The sequence below is a fragment of the Phocoena sinus genome, chromosome 2 (genome assembly GCF_008692025.1).
Source record: "Phocoena sinus isolate mPhoSin1 chromosome 2, mPhoSin1.pri, whole genome shotgun sequence".
NCBI lineage: Eukaryota > Metazoa > Chordata > Mammalia > Artiodactyla > Phocoenidae > Phocoena > Phocoena sinus.
The window spans coordinates 44,278,059-44,297,990 of NC_045764.1; the positions used below are offsets into that span (position 1 = coordinate 44,278,059).

Genomic DNA, 19,932 nt, shown 5'->3' on the forward strand with positions numbered 1-19,932 from the left:
GTACCATGTTTCTGTATTCCTCACCAGCCTAACAAATGAACGGACATTTACCCAATAAAGTCTCCTTGCTCATACTGACTGCCTTACATGGCATAATCCACCTTTACCCAGGAAATAAGTATCTAAGCAGCTTGCTGAAACGATCCTCATGATAATTAAGTTTGTCTGGTTTCTGTTAACTGCTTGTATACTAGTTTTAGCCAGGAGAGAACACCAGTTCTTTTGCTCCTGTTGCCTTATCAGATTCTACTTTACTCCTTAGTTCATTGCACTGACTCTCTCTTAATCAAATGAAAATTCACTCTGCCATCAAGTCCCTGACATTCTTGTAGCCTCCATAAAGTTTGTCCATCATATCTCACTTTTCTTCACACCTGCAGGGGTTTCCAGGTATAAGGGCTTATTGGACTGTGAAACTGTTTCTGAGAAGGCCACTGCATAAAGTAGTATATTGCATTGTGTACAGGACTTCTGTTTCCTGCTCTCGACAAGGGCTGGTGGCCTGGGAATCAATTTGGCTTCAGCGGACACAGTTGTCATCTTTGATTCTGACTGGAACCCCCAGAACGACTTGCAGGCACAAGCCCGAGCCCACAGAATTGGTCAGAAGAAGCAGGTCAGTGGAGAGGGGCCTCTAGATATGGCTTGGAGGGGAGGGGGCAGGGGAGGTTATTCAGCCCTTTCAGGATGTTTGTAAAATGCTTTTTTTTTTTTTTTTTTCCTGTTTTGTCTTCATTTCCCCAAGGGTAGATGTCTGATTGTTAATTAGTACAGAGAAGCTGTCTTTGGGGCTGAGATGAGCTTATAGATATGAAACTATTCTCTTTTGCTGTTTGAAAAGTATATCACCAGTAACTTTCTGGCTTACTCAAAGGTATATGATGAATAGACTTAGAATTGAAATTTTCTATCTATTTTATTATGGAAAAGTTGTTTAAATATTCTAACATTGTTCAAGATGGTCTACTTTTATTACACACGACCAGTATTAGCTCTGTGGTATGTTGGAAACGTACACACTTGTTTCCTTCGTAGATGAATTTCAAAGTCTGCTCTAGTACTGGGTACCTCTTTAAGTTTCATATGTGGCCAAAGATTCAGTTTCAATGAGACAGATCATTCTTTAGCAGCATTTTTATTGTTAGAACAAGGCTATAATAATTCCTTAGAGGCTATTTAAGAATGTAACGTGCTGCAAATAGTAAAAATATTGCATGTACAATACTTAAGCTGTCTGCTTGGATGGATGGCTTACAAGTGGTATGCCATAGCAGAGAACAAATATTTTTTTATTTTCCCCCTTGGTTTTAGGCAGAGGTAACTTTTTTGTATGTGTGATCAGGCATAAGCATAACATTTCCTTTTCCCACAGGTAAATATTTACCGCTTGGTTACAAAGGGGACCGTGGAGGAAGAGATCATAGAACGGGCCAAAAAGAAGATGGTATTGGACCATCTGGTGATTCAGCGCATGGATACCACTGGCCGGACAGTTCTGGAAAACAACTCTGGAAGGTCCAAGTAAGTGCCAGAAAGATGGGAGAGGTAGCAGAGTCAATTTTATGTTGACATTTGGTATAATTCATTTTTCTAATAGGATGTTTTACAACAGACATTAATCCATTAATTACCTGGGAAAGGCCAAGCCAAAACTGCAAGAAGATGGCATTTTCATTTTATTTTGCTCTCCCTGTTTCTCCTTCTTCTTCGGGTTCTTTTTTTTTCCATATCAGCTCTTTTCTTATGTGCCCTCTCTCTTTCTTTCCTGCCCTCCTCTCTTGCCTTTTGCTTTTGGCCCTGCCTGTGACATATGACACAGCAGCAGCAGTGGCAGCTGTGTGCTCCCCATTGGGCTTTCATCCTGGCACAATGTTGCCTTGGACTTTTCAGCAGTGAGAATGCACCAGATTGAATTGGTATCTATTTCTTGGTAAAAATGTTTGTGTGGAGATTATCTTTCCTATTGAAAACAGAAGGCTATAAAAGGAAAGTAGTTTTAGTTGGCTTTATTTGGAAACACAACTATTTCTCTTAGAGAGTTTACATTTTGACCAAATTGTTGAGTGTCTTCTGAGGCAGTCCTAGAACTTGTGTTACAGGTGAGATCAAATGAGCCCTTCCTAATTAGATGATAATAATTTTCCATTAAAGAGGAAACTAGGCAGAAAAAGCTTGTTCTTTTATTTTGGACCAGAGATGAGGAGTTTGAAAATTCATGGTGAATGATAGCTTTCTGAGTCAAAGGACAAAGAGAGAACTCCCTTCTCTCATGTTGCTAATTATCTTTCTTGCTTAACCATGTAACAGATGAATCAACAGGAAAATACTTGATTTCTTAGTCTTTTGTTACGTTAGGTTTACCACTGCAGACTCATCCTGTGGATTAAAAAACATGAAATATTTGTGAGATCATTTTTCTTGTGGAAGAATTTATATCTTCACCAGTAATTTGACCTCTTTATGAAGAATAGATATTTAGAACTCCATAGAGGTTATCTGACATTCCTAAAAGATTACAACTACATTTTATTTCTGCAGTTCAAATCCTTTTAATAAAGAAGAGCTGACAGCGATTTTGAAATTTGGAGCAGAGGATCTCTTCAAAGAACTCGAAGGGGAGGAATCAGAGCCTCAGGTAGTCAACAATAAGGGAAAAAAATTTCTTGATAAGTATCATCTGTGAGAGTCTGAAATTGTCTGGAAGCGATTCTGAGTCTGAGGCTTTTATAAGGAAATAGTAGTTACTTGCAGAACATAGTTTCTCTTTTTTTCTTACAGGGCTAAAAGCTCTTACTAAATTGACTAGGAAAGAATGAGAAAAGCATTTGAGGATTTTGTCTTTGGTTTTTTTTATTCCAATTTTATTTCTCGTAATTTCTGAAGTTTCATCTTATCATTTGTATAAATAGTAGTTTGAAACATTAGATGTAAAGGACATGAAACTGAGAGTGTAAAAGAAAATGGAATATCAGAGAAGAGAGTTGGCTTATTTGCACCATTTTCAGTAAATGCTTACCACTGCTTGCCTTTTTACCATGTTTGTGTTGCTCTTGTTCTTTTAGGAAATGGATATAGATGAAATTTTGCGCTTGGCTGAAACCAGAGAGAATGAAGTCTCAACAAGTGCAACAGATGAGCTTCTGTCACAATTTAAGGTATGAAAATCATTGTCTGAGAAAGTCTTTGGCATTGATTCATGAACCAATAATAAGTAATGCCTGTCAGTACTTTCTGGGTGCAAGGGACTCTGCTTTTCTATTTACCGAAGTTGACTCATACCCCTCAAAATCATTCTCTAGAGTTCCAAGTATGATGTGGGTATAGACCATATAGTCCTCCCCATGAGAGTCACCACTGAAGTGGTCCATCCTGCCCAGATTCAGTGGGCAGAGGAAAAGAAGTCGCTGTGACAAGGGCTGAGAATAAGCCGTCAGTGGGGTAGGTGGAGAACTTGGTAGTGTGGAGCTCTGGGAGGGGTGGAGAGGTTGTGGGAGAGACATTAATAGAATCATAAGAAAGAGAGGTCAAAGGTATGAAAATCGAAGGTGACAGTTGGGAAGCTCTTGACTTTGTGGGATTTTTTTTTAAGGACAGTTATGGGGTAGTTAGTGGTATTTGATAGAAAATTAAATGAGATCAGGACTAAATGCAGAAGCTGGGTACCTGATGAGTAGGAGATGACAGCATTGAGTATAGACATTATTAAAAAGCTTAGTGAAGAGAACAGTGAAAGTAATTTATGAGGATAGAAGGATCAAGGAAGGCAAAGTTTTTTAAAGGTGTTACCACGTTTCTAGGTTGAGGAAAGAAATTGAGAATAGGGAAATACTGAAGGTTCTAAGGAAAGAAGGAAAATTTGGTTGCACATTGCCCAGGAGGAGACTGGAACAGATATAATCAAAAGCACAGATGGAGGAACTTGCCTTTGAAAGAAAAAGGAAAGTATACACTTCAGGGAATAGAGGGGAGAGAAGATGTAGGAGTTCCAACTGGTGACCTTAATTACCAGTAAATTAAGTGAGGTGTTTGCTGAGAAGTGGAAAAGATTTGGGATAGTCCCATCCAGGGGCCAGGAGTTGCCAGGAGGAACTTGGTTTAGGGTATAGAGCTGAATTTAGAAGATGGGGGCTTCACATTAGAGCCAGTCAGCAGGATCATATGACTTGCTCCAGAAATACTTGAGGTCAGAGAAGTTGAATCAGTTGGCCATCCCAAGGTGGGAGAATTGGCTTGGGAGGCATCGAAGAGTCATCAAAGTGGCAAAAGTTTCCCAGATTCCAGTGAGAACTTGGTTGAATGGATTCATCATGGTTTGGTTCCATGCATGTTAGAGAAGCAGGGAAGACCTGGAGTTTACATTGATGGTTATGTGTGGTAGACCCATAAGGGCTGAGGAAGAAGTGTTTGAAAGGAAGCATTATTTTGTGATGAAGTCCAAGGTTGGCCACAGGTAGAAGTTGTCTTAGTGGAAGAAAAAGGAAGGAGTTGAGTGGATCACAGAGCTCTAGGATCAGAGTTAATGTGTCTGTGGATGCAGAGGATGGAGGTGAATTGTTAGTGTTTCAACTGGATTTCACTTCTATGGCTACTGCTCCCTTCTTAAACAGAAGTAATCTTCATGATGGTGTCCTGGTCTAAATATATTAAATATTTGATATTAAATAAATGGAATATTCTTCCAGGTTTGTTTCAGTTTTTTGCATTTTGTGTTCTTGTTTTTATTCCTAAGACTAACATGCAGTTTGGAGCATATGAAATTGTTACAGACCTTTAGCTTCTATACTTTTGATAAAAATGAATAAGGTAACCAATAGCTACTGCTTTGAGTTACGGGTTGTTTCAAATGAGCTCTCTATTCAGTAGCGATTTATAATATATAGGACTGTAAGTTTGTAATGGATTAGTATTAGGTTTTCAAATGTTATAATCTAAATAAATCTAAAATTTCTAATTAGTACATTAGAAAGTGTGTATGATTTAACAGCAAATCTTTCAATAAAACTTATAATAAGGCAGTTTGTAGCTTTATATCTTTCCCTGTTTTTCAGTAAAATTTCTGATGAACTTTAGGATTTGGCAAGTAGATTTTGTTGGGGGGGGGCGTTAAGTAGAAAATTGATTATTTGATTATGTAATATCACAGGAGTCCTATTATCATTCATAGCATGTTAGATTAAAAACAGTGCTTGAGTTGGTGTGTTAGTAGATGGTGTTTGGGAAATAGGGAAATGTCAGACAATGGGTTGTCCATTTGTTTTAAGGTTGCCAACTTCGCAACAATGGAGGATGAAGAAGAACTAGAAGAGCGTCCTCACAAGGACTGGGATGAGATCATTCCAGAGGAGCAAAGGAAGAAAGTAGAGGAGGAAGAGAGGCAGAAAGAGCTGGAAGAAATTTATATGTTGCCTCGAATTCGGAGTTCCACTAAAAAGGTGATCAAGTAACATGAAAGATATGGAAGTATTGATACTTCTTATTTTGTTCACCTTATGTTGTTGTCCGGTTGTGTGGGGGGTTCCAGGGTAGAGTTATAGGAAACCTAGCAGAGGGAAATGGAAAAATGCACAAGGCTCACGCGCATACCTGTGAGCCATTTGATCTTTGCAGATTGGCTCTTTGTGAGATGGCTGGACAGGATTTGAGCTTGACAGAAGTTTACATTTTGCCCTTGAGATTAGAACCAGTAAGTCTAAGAGTTTGGTTCTAATTGGCAAGGCCTTTGACTTTCAGAGTCAAACCTCTTTTCACCTTTAAGTGTTTGTTTATAGCACTTGGCATAAATACTTAGTAAGAGATTATATAAAGGTGCTTCAGTTTACAAAGCTCTATCATAGGCACTATCTAATTTGATTTTTGCAACAACATTTAAGTAGATAGACTGTTTTATTACCCAGTTGTTGGAGATAACAGACTCAGGCTTGTCTGAGATCCTAGTAAATCAGTATTAGCTAATAGTAGCTATCACTGAGTATTCCCTATATGTCAGGCATAAGTTCGTGCTTTTCCACTTACTGACTCATTTAATTCGTATGAAAACCCTGTATTGTAGGTACTATTGTCCCCATTTTACAAAAATGGAAAACAAAGGCATGAAGAAGTAAAGTAATTTGCCCAAGGAAGTAAGCATGAAGCCACAATCCAAATATTTTTATTCCAGTTTACTTAATGACGTTACAGTATGTCTCTGGCAGAGTGACTATCCCAAGCAGGTCTTCTTTCATCATATGCCATCTGCCTCCTTCTTTCTTAAAGGGAAATTGACTTGCCTGATACGATGGGAAGTTCTGAATATTAAGGAGTTAAGATGGGCTGGTCTTAGTCCTTAGATCTCTTGGACCTGGCACTTGCTACAAAGTGACTTTGCCTTTTCAGGCTCAGACAAATGACAGTGACTCTGATACTGAGTCTAAGAGGCAGGCGCAGAGATCCTCTGCCTCTGAGAGTGAGACAGATGACTCTGATGACGACAAGAAGCCCAAGCGCAGAGGGCGCCCCCGAAGTGTGCGGAAGGACCTCGTGGAGGGATTCACTGATGCCGAGATCCGGAGGTTAGTGGGGGCTCTGCTCTCCTTCCCCCTCACATTTGGAAGGACATGCTGTAAGCCTCAGGTTGATGGATCCCTGACATTGATGACAGGGAGGTCAGAGGAAGGCAAGGGGGACTGAGTCATGCTCCAAGGCCCCAGGATGATTCTCCCTTCTCCAAGGTTTTCCTCAGTTGAGCTCTTCCTTTTTGTTTACTTCTTGTTCTGGGTTCTGAACATTTCACAAAGAAAGTCCAGCCAAGAGGAAAGAGGCTGTTGGAGGTAAACTTGGGCTGAAACTTTCTTTTTTGTTTTTATTGAAGAATATGAATAAATACATACATACATATGTATCAATGTGTATAAAAGAAATGGTATACATATAAAAAATTAAAGTAGTACAGATAACCCCAGTTTACTTTCCATCAGTGTTAGTGCTGATATCAGTTTGGTTTATTGGTATATACAACATACCGTTCTGCAGCTTCTTGTCACTTATAACCAATTTTAGGTGTCTTTCTATGTCAGTACTACTACACATTTGTTGGTGTCTGATTCACACCCCTTTTCCCTCCAGAAAAATCTAAAATTATTGCTTCCAAACCACTTTTCCCCTAGCTGCCATGTTATTTTTTTAAAAAGCTGAAGAAAATAGAAAATATGAAAATGATTAACTTTATGGTCTAACCCAAATTTTAACTATTATCAGATAGTCCTTTTAGGTCAGTATTTGAAATCACAAGGTCTTTGTTTCCCACTAAATGTTATACCTGTTCTTTTATTCTTTCTTTGTTTAATTTATTATGGAGAAATGTAAATGTATACAAACATTGATAGAATATTAGCACACCCCCTCCCCGGGTATTATTTTAACCATTATGAGTTTGTAGTCAATCTTGTGTGTGTGCCATATTTCTATTTTCCCCTACCCTCAGTGTTATTTTGAGAAGAATGTATATTCTGCTGCAGTTGAGTGGAGTGTCCTATAGATGTTTTTTAAGTCTATTTGGTTTACTGTTGTTCAGATCTTCCATTTCCTTATTGATCTTCTGCCTGATCTATCCATTATTGGAAATGGGGTATTGAAGGCTCTATTATTGCTGTATTGTTTATTTCTCCCTTCTGTTCTATCAGTTTCTGCTTCATGTGTTTTGGGCCTCTGCTGTTAGGTGTGTATGCTTTATAATCTGTTGTCTTGATGAATTGACCGTTTTCTCATTATAAAATGTCCTTCTTTGTCTCTAGTAACAATTTATGTCTTAAAGTTTATAACTTGGTTAGATATTAGTGTAGACACTCCAACTCTCTTTTGGTATTGTATGTGCCGTATCTTTTTCCTTTTTTATTTCAATCTATTTGTGTCTTTGAATCTAGCTTGCAACTCTTGTAGGTAGTATATAGTTAGGTGTTTTTTAAAAATCCATTCTGTTGATCTCTTCCTTTTGATTGAAGTCTTTAAACCATTTACATTTAATGCAGTTACTTATAAGATAGAATTTATGTCTGCATTTTTTATGTCTTGGGTCTCTTTTGTTCCTTTATTCCCCCATTACTGCCTTCTTTTGTATTACATATTTTTTAGTATACTATTTTAATTCTCTTGTTTCTTTTATATTTTAAAAGTTATTTTCTTAGTGGTTTCCCTGGAGATTATAATTTTTTTTTTAATGAATTTATTTTTGGCTGTGTTGAGGCTTGGTTTCTGTGCGAGGGCTTTCTCCAGTTGCAGTGAGCGGGGGTCACTCTTCATCGCAGTGCACGGGCCTCTCACTGTCGTGGCCTCTCTTGGTGAGGAGCACAGGCACCAGACGCACAGGCTCAGTAGTTGTGGCTCACGGGCCTAGTTGCTCCGCAGCGTGTGGGATCTTCCCAGACTAAGGCTTGAACCCATGTCCCCTGCATTAGCAGGCAGATTCTCAACCACTGTGCCACCAGGGAAGCCCCCTGGAGATTATAATTTAATGTTTTAACTTAGAACAGTTTAGTTTGGACTAATACCACCTTAATTTCAGCGGTATTCTAAAACTTTACTCCAGTTTAGGTACATTTCTTCCGCCTCTTTTGTGCTTTTATTGTCACACAGATTATATCTTTATACTTTATAAGCCCACCAACACAGTTTTATAATTATCGCCTTATGCAGTTGATAGTTAAAATCATTTAGGAGAAGAAAAGAGTTACTGACAAAAATACATATACACTGTCTTTTTATCTACTTACTCAGGTATCCTCCTGAGGCTCTTTTTTATTCATGTGGATTTGAGTTATTGTTTCATGTCTTTTCATTTCTGCCCAGAGTACTCTCCTTAGTATTTCTTTCAGGGCAGGTCTGCTAGCAACAAATTCTGTCTTTTTATTTATCTAGGAATGTCTTAATTTCTCCTGTGTTTTTGAAGGCTAGTCTTTATTCTTTTTCTGTGTTTCACATTGGATAATCTCAGTTGACCTTTTTTTTTTTTTTTAAATGCATCTCTTGTTGTTGTTGTTTTAAGTTTATTTTTGGCTGTGTTGCGTCTTCGTTGCAGCAAGCAAGGGCTACTCTTTTTTTTTTTAATTAATTTATTTATTTATCTTTGGCTGTGTTGGTTGGGTCTTCGTTTCTGTGCGAGGGCTTTCTTTAGTTGCAGCAAGCAGGGGCCACTCTTCATGGCGGTGCACAGGCCTCTCACTGTCGCGGCCTCTCTTGTTTTGGAGCAGAGGCTCCAGATGCGCAGGCTCAGTAGCTGTGGCTCATGGGCCCAGTTGCTCCGCGGCATGTGGGATCTTCCCAGACCAGGGCTCAAACCCATGACCCCTGCATTGGCAGGCAGGTTCTCAACCACTGCGCCACCAGGGAAGGAGGGCTACTCTTCATTGCGGTGCGTGGACTTCTCATTGTGGTGGCTTGTTGCAGAGCATGGGCTCTAGGTGCGCGAGTTTCAGTAGTTGCAGCATGTGGGCTCAGTGGTTGTGGCACGCGGACCCTAGAGCACATGGGCTTCAGTAGTTGCGGCGCTTGAGCTTAGCTGTTCCTCAGCATGTGGGATCTTCCCAGACCAGGGATCAAACCTGTGTCCCCTCTATTGGCAGGCGGATTCTTAACCACTGTGCCACCAGAGAAGTAAGTCCCTCAGTTGACCTATCTTTTAACTGATTTTTTTTCTTCTGTTAATTCATATCTAATCCTGAGCCTCTCTAGTGATTTTTTTCATCTTATTGTACTTTTCAACTCCAGAATTTATATTTGACTCCTTTATATAATTTCTGTCTCTGTTGATATTCTCCATTTGGTGATATATTATTCTCAAATTTTCTTTTAATTCATCAGACATGGATTCCTTTAGTTCTTGTATATATTTATAATAGTTGATTAAAACCTTTGTCTAATAAGTTCAACTTCTGGACTTCCTCAGGGTCTATTTCCATTGAAAACCATCTTCCTTCCCTGTATAGGGACCATACTTTCTTGTTTTCTGTAATTTTTTGTTGAAAACTAGACATTTTAAGTAATACAATGTGGCAAGTCTGGAAATCAGATTCCCCCTGCCAGCATGAGTTTTTTGTGTTTGCTGTTTGTTGTTGTTGCTAGTAACTTTTCTGGACTAGTTCTGCAAAGTCTGTCTTCTCTGTCTTTTGAAGTCTCTGCTCATTTAGCTTAGTGGTCAGCTAATGATTGGACAGAGACTTCCTTAAACACCTTAAGTCTACCAACCAGTAAATCTACCAGCCTTTGCTGAAGGGCTACTTGTGTATTTTGGGGATGTCTTCAATGTTCTGGTAGGCAGTTTACAGCTCTGCCTTAGCCTTCAGTTCCTGTTTGTGCAGAGCCTCAATGCCAGCCAGAGGTGAGAGATTCACAGCTCCTCAGGTCTTCTCTGTGCCTGCACATAGCCCTGCATATATGCAGCCTTCTAGATACCCAGGAATATGCCTGAGCTTTTCAAAGACCCCTGTGCACATCTTTTCCCCCAGGTTTTTCCATTGCAGTTTTTGGTCAGCCTGTTCATATTGCCAACTTACAATGCTGTCTCAGGCAGCTGTGGTGTTAAACTTTGCCTCTAATTGTTTTTTGACCAATGAACTACAGACAGTGTTTTTCATACAGAGTCAGGTCAAATGAAGACAAGTCTGAGAATGGAGCTTCTCAGGGTGCTGTCAGGTCAAAACAGCACTGTTCTCTGGGGAAAGAGCTTTTGGGGAGCTCTAGGCCTGTTCTGCTCCCTCTAGTGGCTGCTGTGTTGCTTCTTTGCACAGCTGCAGTAGTTGGGAAGGTGTCGTTTTCAAGGCAGTTATGGAGCTGGGGAGAGGGCATGGGAAGCAGAGCAAGTCAAAATGCCAGAGAGCTCACTATTCATACTGAGATTCAGCCATTTTCTTGAATAAATGCTCATAAGATGGCTGCAAGCCTTTGGTTAATTTCCAGCATTCTAACAAAGTTGATTTTGACAGTTTTGCCAGTGTTCTTGTTGCTTTTACGGAGGAGCGGATTTTCAGAGGTCCTTACTCCACCATTCCTGGAATGTTTCTCTGTCTCAATATTATTTTGAAGTAATCACAAATGGCATATTATTTCAGATGTAAAATATTTCAGTATATATCAAGAAGAAGAAATGTAGAGTGGAGGAATAATTCTCATGTTTGCTTTCACATATAGTACTTTCCTAATCCATGCTATTCCTTTAATATTATTTCTTAGCTATTGTTATATTCATCCCCATTTTCTTTAACTGCTGTGCCCTCTCTTGGCTTTTTTTTTCTCCATAGTATCTCTCCCTTCATTTTTATCTAACCGGGTAGTTTGGCATGTTATAGTGATGCCCTTGATATATCATGGCATCTTGCTTTTTTAGTGAAAGTCTAGTGGTTGGCTGTAGGGAGGGGAGTGGATTAAACATGGATTGGCATATAGCATGGTTTAGGCTAGAGACTTGTGGAAGGATAGATTAGAGTTTTGGCTGGAGACAATGTTTGGCAGAAGGAGTCAGTTTCCAAAAGAGTTTTGCCTAAAAAGTTTAAAATCATATGTTTATTTTACTTTGCCTCATTACAAAAAGTATTTGAGGCAGTCCTAAAAACCTTATATTTGTATTATTGACCAGAAAGTAACGGAAAATATTGCAGTGTGGAATTGAAAGTAACAATAGTGGACTGAATAGACCACTTAACTGTACTGGATTTTATTATAAGAGGTTGTGGTTTTTAAATCATTCATTATGTATTAAACTCCATAAACTTGTACCTTCTAAAAATGATAGTACTAGAGTTAAGTCACCATTCTCAATTATGTCGCTAAGCAGTTTCATGACCAGTCACTGAGAATAAAGTTAATCTTTGGTTTGAATAGATTTTTAGCACTCATTATTTTAAGCTGGCCATTTTCAAAGGCCACCTTAGTTCATTTAGTGGCAGTTACAAGGATTGGGCCCAGTCTCTTTTTGACAGTTTTTATGGCTCATATTCATCACAGGATGTGTTTGCATTAATATAGCTGAAGTCTGTTTTTTTTAATGTGATTTATTGATTATTTTCTTAGGTTCATCAAGGCGTATAAGAAGTTTGGTCTCCCTCTTGAACGGTAAGCTTAGTAATATAATAGTTCCTTATCCGCCTCTTTTTCACTTCCGTATTGTAGAGGTTTCTTTTTTTGGTTCTACTTTCCATTTTTAAGGTCTGGCACCTTTTGACAGCCTGGCTTTTAGACATTAATTTACTCACCTGCTCCAGATGACTTGGAGATCAACGAAACATATTGTACATGTAACTGTACTTCGCTTCTAGGAACATTGCAGTGAATGAAAGTAGGCTAGAGAAAGGAAAGTGAGCTCAAAGAAACAAACCTAGTGCAAATAGCTTTGGGGCACTTCACCTGCTACTGTTATCAGACAGCGCATTTAGTTAATAAAGAAAGCTGAACCCTTTCTCCTCTGTTTTTTGAAATTAGTCTGTTTTTGTGGACTATTCCAAGTCAAATTCTTTATGATGGAAAGTAAGTCGTCAGTCACTGTCTGAGGGTTCTTGTTGGAAGGATCAATTAAGGCATGTAGAGAAAGTGTCTTTGCAGGAGCAAGCTTACGTGAAACCAAGTGGTAGCTCACGTGACATTAGAAACGTGGGCACAGGGCCTTGAGGTATCCCCGTATTTGTCTTTCCTCAGGCTGGAGTGCATAGCACGTGATGCTGAGTTGGTAGATAAGTCTGTAGCAGATCTGAAGCGCCTAGGGGAATTGATTCACAACAGCTGTGTGTCAGCAATGCAAGAATACGAAGAGCAGCTGAAAGAAAATGCCAGCGAGGGTAAGTCAGCATGTCTCCCTCAGTGATTCTCAAAGACCTGGCACTTGTGGATTGGGATCTCTGCTGCTAAGGATCTTTTTTTTTTTTTAAGATGAACACACTTATATCCTATGCATCCCTAATTTTTTGAGGTGTGTATTCTCACCTGCCTTTACATGAGGTCAGTTTTAAGATTCCAAGGATTTACTCACAAATGAAGTTGATTTGCAGAAGGTGCAAAGTAATGAACAAAAGGAATGATTTCTTTTAATGTTACTGTAGAAAGTTTAGATTGGTTTGAATGATGTAGAGACCTGAGTGGGTAAAGCTGAGTGGACACATTTGCATTTTGGCTGTAAGTGAGGACATTACAGACCACAGACATCAGTAATTATCTTGGATATACATACATGTATTGTTTTGTTGTGATGAACTTAAAGGATTTAGAGAATTAGTTAGAATAAAAATAGTAGATGAATATTGTAAACCTTTTTGTTGCAATGAGACTCTCTTTGGCACTAGAATTTGCTGTAATTCGATTCGACGTATAGTATGTTTTGTCTTATACACCAAGAGTGCTTTTGCCTGTCCTTTAAAAGCAGGAGGTGTCAGGAGAGAGCTGAGGTCCTTGTTAAAGGACACCCTTATAGTTGAACATCAAACAAAAAGATGAGGGTGTGATCATTCCACAGTTCACTGGACTGTGGTTTGTCTGTGCCATTGCCCCCATTCTTTTGTCACCCTTCACTGACGTTACAGGAGGCTCTGTCATCTGTGGTTAAGTTTTCAGGCCCTGGAGGCAGCCAGTTTACCTGGAATCTTGGTCCTGCCATTTCTTAGCTGCAAGACCTGAGACAATGATAGCCTCTTAACAGTCTCATGTGCAAAATAGAGTAGTAGTCTGTGCCTCAAAGGGTTTGGATGGTCGCTTGAATAATTCCATACATGTGAAGTGCTTGTCATCACATCTGGCTTGCAGTATTAGCTATTTCATTAAGTAAAGAAGTATTTGTGCTTTGAAATTTTCTTCTTAAGGCTGTTACTAAAAGTAATAGAATATAGTCAAAAACATTTTTAGATTTTTTTTTTCCATGAAAAAACTTAAATAACTTGAGTGGTTCGGACAGTGATCCAAATATGTGCTTTTATAGCGCCAAGAATACATCCAAAAGTAAATCTTAACTTTATAGTGTTTTTTTTTTCCGTGTAACTATTTTGAATAAGTATTATATTCACATGGCTCAAAAATGAAAAACAGGTATCCCTATTTCTTGTCTCCTTCTAGAAATATAAAAATACATATGTTCAAAAAATGAATAGATACTGTTTTAACACAATTGGTGCTGTAGCATGCACACTGTTCTGTACCTTGCTTTGTCCATCTCACAGCATATTTGGAGATATTTCCTTGTAACAGTCCCTTCCTTTCCACATGTTTCTTTTCTCTGTATGTTCACATTCTGCATCTGGTTGATTGCTTCCTTCTGGCATTGCTTAACTTGTTTCCATATACCTGTATTTTCTATAAATTGGCATTTAGCATATTCCTGAGTCCAGGTTAACATTTCCAATTCTAATGTAAGATTATTGATATCTCTTTGCTTAAGTTGAAAATTTTGTTCCTAAAAATGTTAACATACTCATGTATTTGTCTTATACATTATACACGTTTCCAAATATTAATACCAATTTTACTGTTTTTATTTGTTTGTTTTCTTCTTTCTTTCTTTGGCTGTGCTATGAGGCTTGTGTGATCTTAGTTCCCTGCCCAGGGATTGAACCTGGGCCATGGCAGTGAAAGCTCCAAGTCCTAACCACTAGACTGCCAGGGAATCCCCCTAATTTTACTGTTAACTATAAGACTTCTTAATGCAGAATTTGATTTCTTTGTGTTTCTTTTTGTCCTTAAAATACACCTCATTAGCAGTACACAAAGTACTATGTTTTAAAATTATTTGAAATTGTTCTTTTCTCTGTGTGGTTATGCCACCAACTTAATATATAGTTTAGTATCTTTTGTTTTCTTTTCCTTTCAGTTTCTAGGGACTACTTTTCTCCTTTTGATGAAACTTTGTTTCTTTAATTATGTAAAACATTTGCATGGCCCAAAGTCGAACAAAACCAGGAACACAATGAGAGAATCTTGCCTTCATTCCTGTCCCCCCAGTACTGTTCTCTTCCTCCCCTGTAGGTAATCATTTCTATTAGTTTTGGGCTTATCTTTCCATTGTTTCTTTTTAAAATTTTAAGTCTGTGTGTGTGTATTTCCTCTATTATACAGGAGATATCATACATTATATTCTGTTCTGCATCTACTTATTTTTACATATGGCGTTCACTCCATCTTACTGTGTAGAGTTCATACTTTCTTCCTTTTACAATTGCACAGTATTCCACTGTGTAGATAGATGTTAATTCAAACTTTATTGTCCTCTAGTAATAAATATTTGGGTTGTTTTCAGTCTTCTGCCACTATAAATAAAGCCACAATGAATAAATAGTTTAATGAATATGCTGTTTCATATCTCTGCCAGCATATCTTTGGGATAAATTTCTGGAAGTGGGATTGTTGAGTCCTGGGAAAAATGCATATGTAATTTGGTTAGATACTGCCAAATTCTTCATAAATCTGATACCATTTACATTGCCACCTACAGTGTATATTCATACACAACAGAATGTATTGTCAAATGTTTGGATTTTTGCCAAACTGACAGTTGGGAAATGGCATCTCACTTTTCTTTTAATGAGCAATGCTGTGCATCTTTTCTGAGGGCCACTTGTGAACTGTCTGTACATATATTATGCCCATTTTCTATTGAGCTGTTGGTCTTAATTTTTGGGATCTCTTTTTCTTGTCTTTTTTTAAGAAGATTTAATACATTTAAATCTTTAAATGTATTATTTATTAAATGAATTTTAAAAAAATTTTATTTATTTTATTTTATTTTTGGCTGTGTTGGGTCTTCGTTGCTGCGCGTGGGCTTTCCCTAGTTGTGGCGAGCGGGAGCTACTCTCTTTTGCAGTGTGTGGGCTTCTCACTGCAGTGGCTTCTCTTGTTGCGGAGCACGGGCTCTAGGCATGCGGGCTTCAGTAGTTGTGGCACACGGGCTCAGTAGTTGTGGCTCACGGGCTTAGTTGTTCCGCGGCATGTGAGATCTTCCCGGACCAGGGATCGAACCTGTGTCCCCTGCATTGGCAGGTGGATTCCTAACCGCTGCACCACCAGGGAAGTCCCAGGATCTCTTTTTCTGATAAAAGTTGCCAGTGTTCTCCTCCAGTTTGTGATTTGTCCTCTCACTTTGCTATGGTATTTTGTACAGAAAACTTAAAAAAATTTTATATAGTCAGATTTATCAATCTTTTTTTTTTTTTTTTTTGCGGTACGCGGGCCTCTTACTGCTGTGGTCTCTCCAGACGCACAGGCTCAGCAGCCATGGCTGACGGGCCCAGCCGCTCCGCGGCATGTGGGATCTTCCTGGACCGGGGCACGAACCCATGTCCCCTGCATTAGCAGGCAGACTCTCAATCACTGCGCCACCAGGGAAGCCCAGATTTATCAATCTTTTACCCTATTGTTGTTTTGGATTTTGATTAGTTAAAAACATTTTCTCTACAAAACAGAAACAGACTCACAGACATAGAAAGCAAATTTATGGTTACCAGAGGGGAAAGGGGTAAATTGGGAGTATGAGATTAGCGGATGCACACCACCATATATAAAAGAGGTAAACCACAGGGATTTAACAGAGCACAAGGAACCTGTTATATTCAATATATTGTAACAAACTAAAAAAAATTTTTTTTTCTACTCTGAGGATATAAAGGAAGTCATTAAGATCACCCCCCACCACCACCAATACCTATGTGATTTCATTTACTTTTATATCTCTGATTCCCTTGGAGTTTTTCCTGGTATTGCATCCAGGTTTTTTGGATTTTGGATTTTTCCTATATGGCTACTATATGTCTCAACACCATTCATTAAAGATGGTTGATCTTTTCTCCACTACCTGATTTTTTTTGTTTGTTTGAAGAGCTACATAATCTGTTATGGATTTACAATATTAGTATCCTGTTAATGGACGTTTAGCTTTCCAATCTTTTGCTTTACGGTGTTGTGGTAAATAATCTTGTGTGTATGCCATTTGCGCCATATCCTCCCACCAGCATTGACTAGAATGGCAGTGTCTGTTTCCTCTTAGTCTCACCGACATATTTTCAAATCTTTGCATTTTCCCAACCTGAGGTTAAAAAGGCTATGTCTATATATTTAATTTGCATTTCTCTTACCATGAATGAGGTTGAGTATTTTTCACATGGAACCATTTGTATTTCCTTTTCTGTGAATTGTCTCTTTATCCTTTGCCCATTTTTCTGTTGCAGTCTTTTTATTTTACAGATGAGGAAACATAGACCCAGAGAGGTTAATAACTAGAAGCGAGAGGGGAAAGGGGACAGGGGGTAGTTTGTGCAGATCCGGGAATAAATCCCAGATTTCTGATCTTCGGAGGAGGTGCCTTTCCCGTTTTGCCACATTCCGTTCCAGAACTCATCAGTATTGTTGGGAATAGCATTTGCAAGTGAAATTCTTGTGGATTATATGAGAATCCCTAAATAATTGTTTATAATTGTAGTGCCATTTCATCGACTTGAATGTTAAAAAAAGAAATCTTTTCTCAGGCTCTGAGCCATCTTTTCCCTCACAGACAAAGTGTCATTATCATGCATTTCGATTTGGACTCTGGTTAGAATTGACTGCTTTGTTTTTACTTCTAGGATTACTTTAATTGGAAACTCGGGCTAGGGTAACCTTTCCATGACTTCTTTTGTTCATCATTTCAAACGTGTTAGGTATTAACTTGATCTCATACTTTTTTAGTAGAGAAGATCATCTTTTAAAGCACTTAAAAATCTGTTGATGGGTTAGAAAAGAAAAAAACTTCAGCATTAATATTACTCCTTTAAAATCTTCTTTCATAAATTTTATTAATTTTAGAGCCAAAGTATAAAACAGGAATAGGAAGATTAAAATACAATTATAAACACTAGTGGATTAAAAAATTCTAAATCTTAAAAATCTGAATTGTTTAGAGATTATTTTACAAATATTAATTGAGAAAATTTTTTGCCTTACTTGATTATATCTTTGAATTAACGATAAACCAGAGATATACGCTGAGGGAATAAGAGTTCAGGATTTGTTGACCTATGTTTTTTGTGAAACTTCAGCGAATTCTCACTTAACGAATATGAAATTGGTGTTCTTTAGGGAAAGGACCAGGGAAAAAGAGAGGCCCAACTATCAAGATATCTGGGGTTCAGGTTAATGTGAAATCTATTATCCAACATGAAGAAGAGTTTGAGATGCTGCATAAATCTATCCCTGTAGACCCTGAAGAAAAAAAAAAGTGAGTATAATACATGCCCATGCATGGGTGGTTGTGCCATTAGAAAACAGATTTGAAGTTACAGTTATGTGTAGTTAGTTATGTAGTATTTTCATTATTTTTTCTCTAACATACCAGAGTGCTTTGCTCATTGGTGTTTATTCCCAAATCAGAAAGACCCCTCCTCTAATGTCCTCCTGCTTTGGAAATCTTTTCAGATACTGCTTAACCTGTCGTGTCAAAGCTGCACATTTTGATGTCGAGTGGGGAGTAGAGGATGATTCTCGCCTATTGCTGGGAATTTATGAACACGGCTATGGAAACTGGGAGCTAATTAAAACGGATCCAGAGCTTAAGTTAACTGACAAAGTAAGTATTTCTGTGATGCTGGAGATGTCTAGATTTGTTGTATAATATTTTTATATTGATTACTTACTTTTAACTATTTTCTGGGGGGTGGGGATCAAATTGGAAATTAGAACAATAGTAAATTCCTGGGATTTCTCTATCCTTGGAAACATTACCATCTTTAGTGGACTGTGGCACTATTTTCAGAGATGACAATTATAGCCAGGTGAAATTTTTGGGAAATTATAGGAGAAGCCTTCAAATTCTGATTTTTATTGTAGGTCAAATCTCATTGCAACAAATACCAGGGTAAGATTATTAATAATAAGAGCATTCCTTGGCCTTAGTTGTTGGCACTTTCTTTAACGATATTTGAAACAGCCATATTTCAGTTCTACGCATGAAGAAAGAATGAGCCATACCTTGGTATTTTTTGTAATGGCATTAAACTGTGGCTGTACTTCTCCCACAAAATCGAGCCTCCCACCCTATCCGTTGCACATCAGGCTACCAAGTATAGTAAGGCCGTGCTCAGAGCTGTAAGCAGGGAAAGCTGGCTCAAATTTTAGTAGGATGCGCTCCATGTTGTGCTCCTGGCAGGGCTTTTCCTGGCACGTCAAACAATGCTCATCCCAGGTGCAATGTTCTCAGAGGGTGACAGCACCCTGCCATAAGCACTGAGACCAAATCCAGTCTGGCCTGAGAGGTCCAGCTGTGTCCTGGCATAGCTCAGTGCTTTCCAGCAATGCTCTAAGAAGCATTTTCAATCTAAAACGAAGCTTTAACCTAGCTCCAGGGATTCCCTGCTCCTGGAAGGAGGAAATCCACGACGGCTGGGATGCTCTAGCAGATGAAGCCAACAAGCCCCTCCTACCTGAGTTGTTCTACCCTGTTAACAGCACAGGTAGGAGCCAGTGGGAGAGCTGGATTTCTCCATCCCATTTTGTAAAACGAGAACGGCTCATAAGGGATTTTCAGTGACTGGGAGCCATGGACATGAGATAGGATCTGAGGCTTTATCTGTATTTTGGGTGGTGGGGAGGGAAAGGACTGCTCAGTTGTTTGTCATCTCTGTTTATCCTGATCCACTAACCGGGCCGTGGGCCGTGGCGGGTACTTCTCTTCCTTTCCTGTTGAAGATCCTGCCAGTGGAGACAGATAAGAAGCCCCAGGGAAAGCAGCTGCAGACCCGAGCGGACTACTTGCTGAAGCTGCTCAGGAAGAGTCTGGAGAAGGAGGGGGCCGTGACGGGCGGGGAAGAGGTGAGTGCAGCCGCCAGCCGGGCACCGTCCAGGGGTCTGAGGCTCCAGCCCTGCAGGGTTAGGTAGGGGAAGAGATGCCCTCTCCAGGCATCTCCACAGAATGCTAACCCTCTCCTTGTCAGGTGTTGGTATTGAGGTTCCAGTAATGATGGTTTG

The 19,932-nt window shown here is 39.0% G+C and overlaps 1 protein-coding gene across 6 annotated transcripts in view; it reads left to right on the forward strand.

The window, feature by feature from the left end:
• The window catches only part of CHD2 (chromodomain helicase DNA binding protein 2), a 128,494-nt gene that overhangs the window by 72,211 nt on the left and 36,351 nt on the right, over window positions 1–19,932 (forward strand). For all 6 annotated transcript variants that reach the window (XM_032621112.1, XM_032621115.1, XM_032621111.1 and 3 more), the window contains 11 exons: window positions 467–616; window positions 1,373–1,521; window positions 2,539–2,635; window positions 3,063–3,155; window positions 5,262–5,432; window positions 6,373–6,548; window positions 12,037–12,078; window positions 12,658–12,797; window positions 18,049–18,187; window positions 18,385–18,535; window positions 19,654–19,776. In XM_032621112.1, the coding sequence (XP_032477003.1) occupies window positions 467–616; window positions 1,373–1,521; window positions 2,539–2,635; window positions 3,063–3,155; window positions 5,262–5,432; window positions 6,373–6,548; window positions 12,037–12,078; window positions 12,658–12,797; window positions 18,049–18,187; window positions 18,385–18,535; window positions 19,654–19,776 (1,431 nt within the window). The remainder of the gene's footprint in view (window positions 1–466; window positions 617–1,372; window positions 1,522–2,538; window positions 2,636–3,062; window positions 3,156–5,261; window positions 5,433–6,372; window positions 6,549–12,036; window positions 12,079–12,657; window positions 12,798–18,048; window positions 18,188–18,384; window positions 18,536–19,653; window positions 19,777–19,932) is intronic.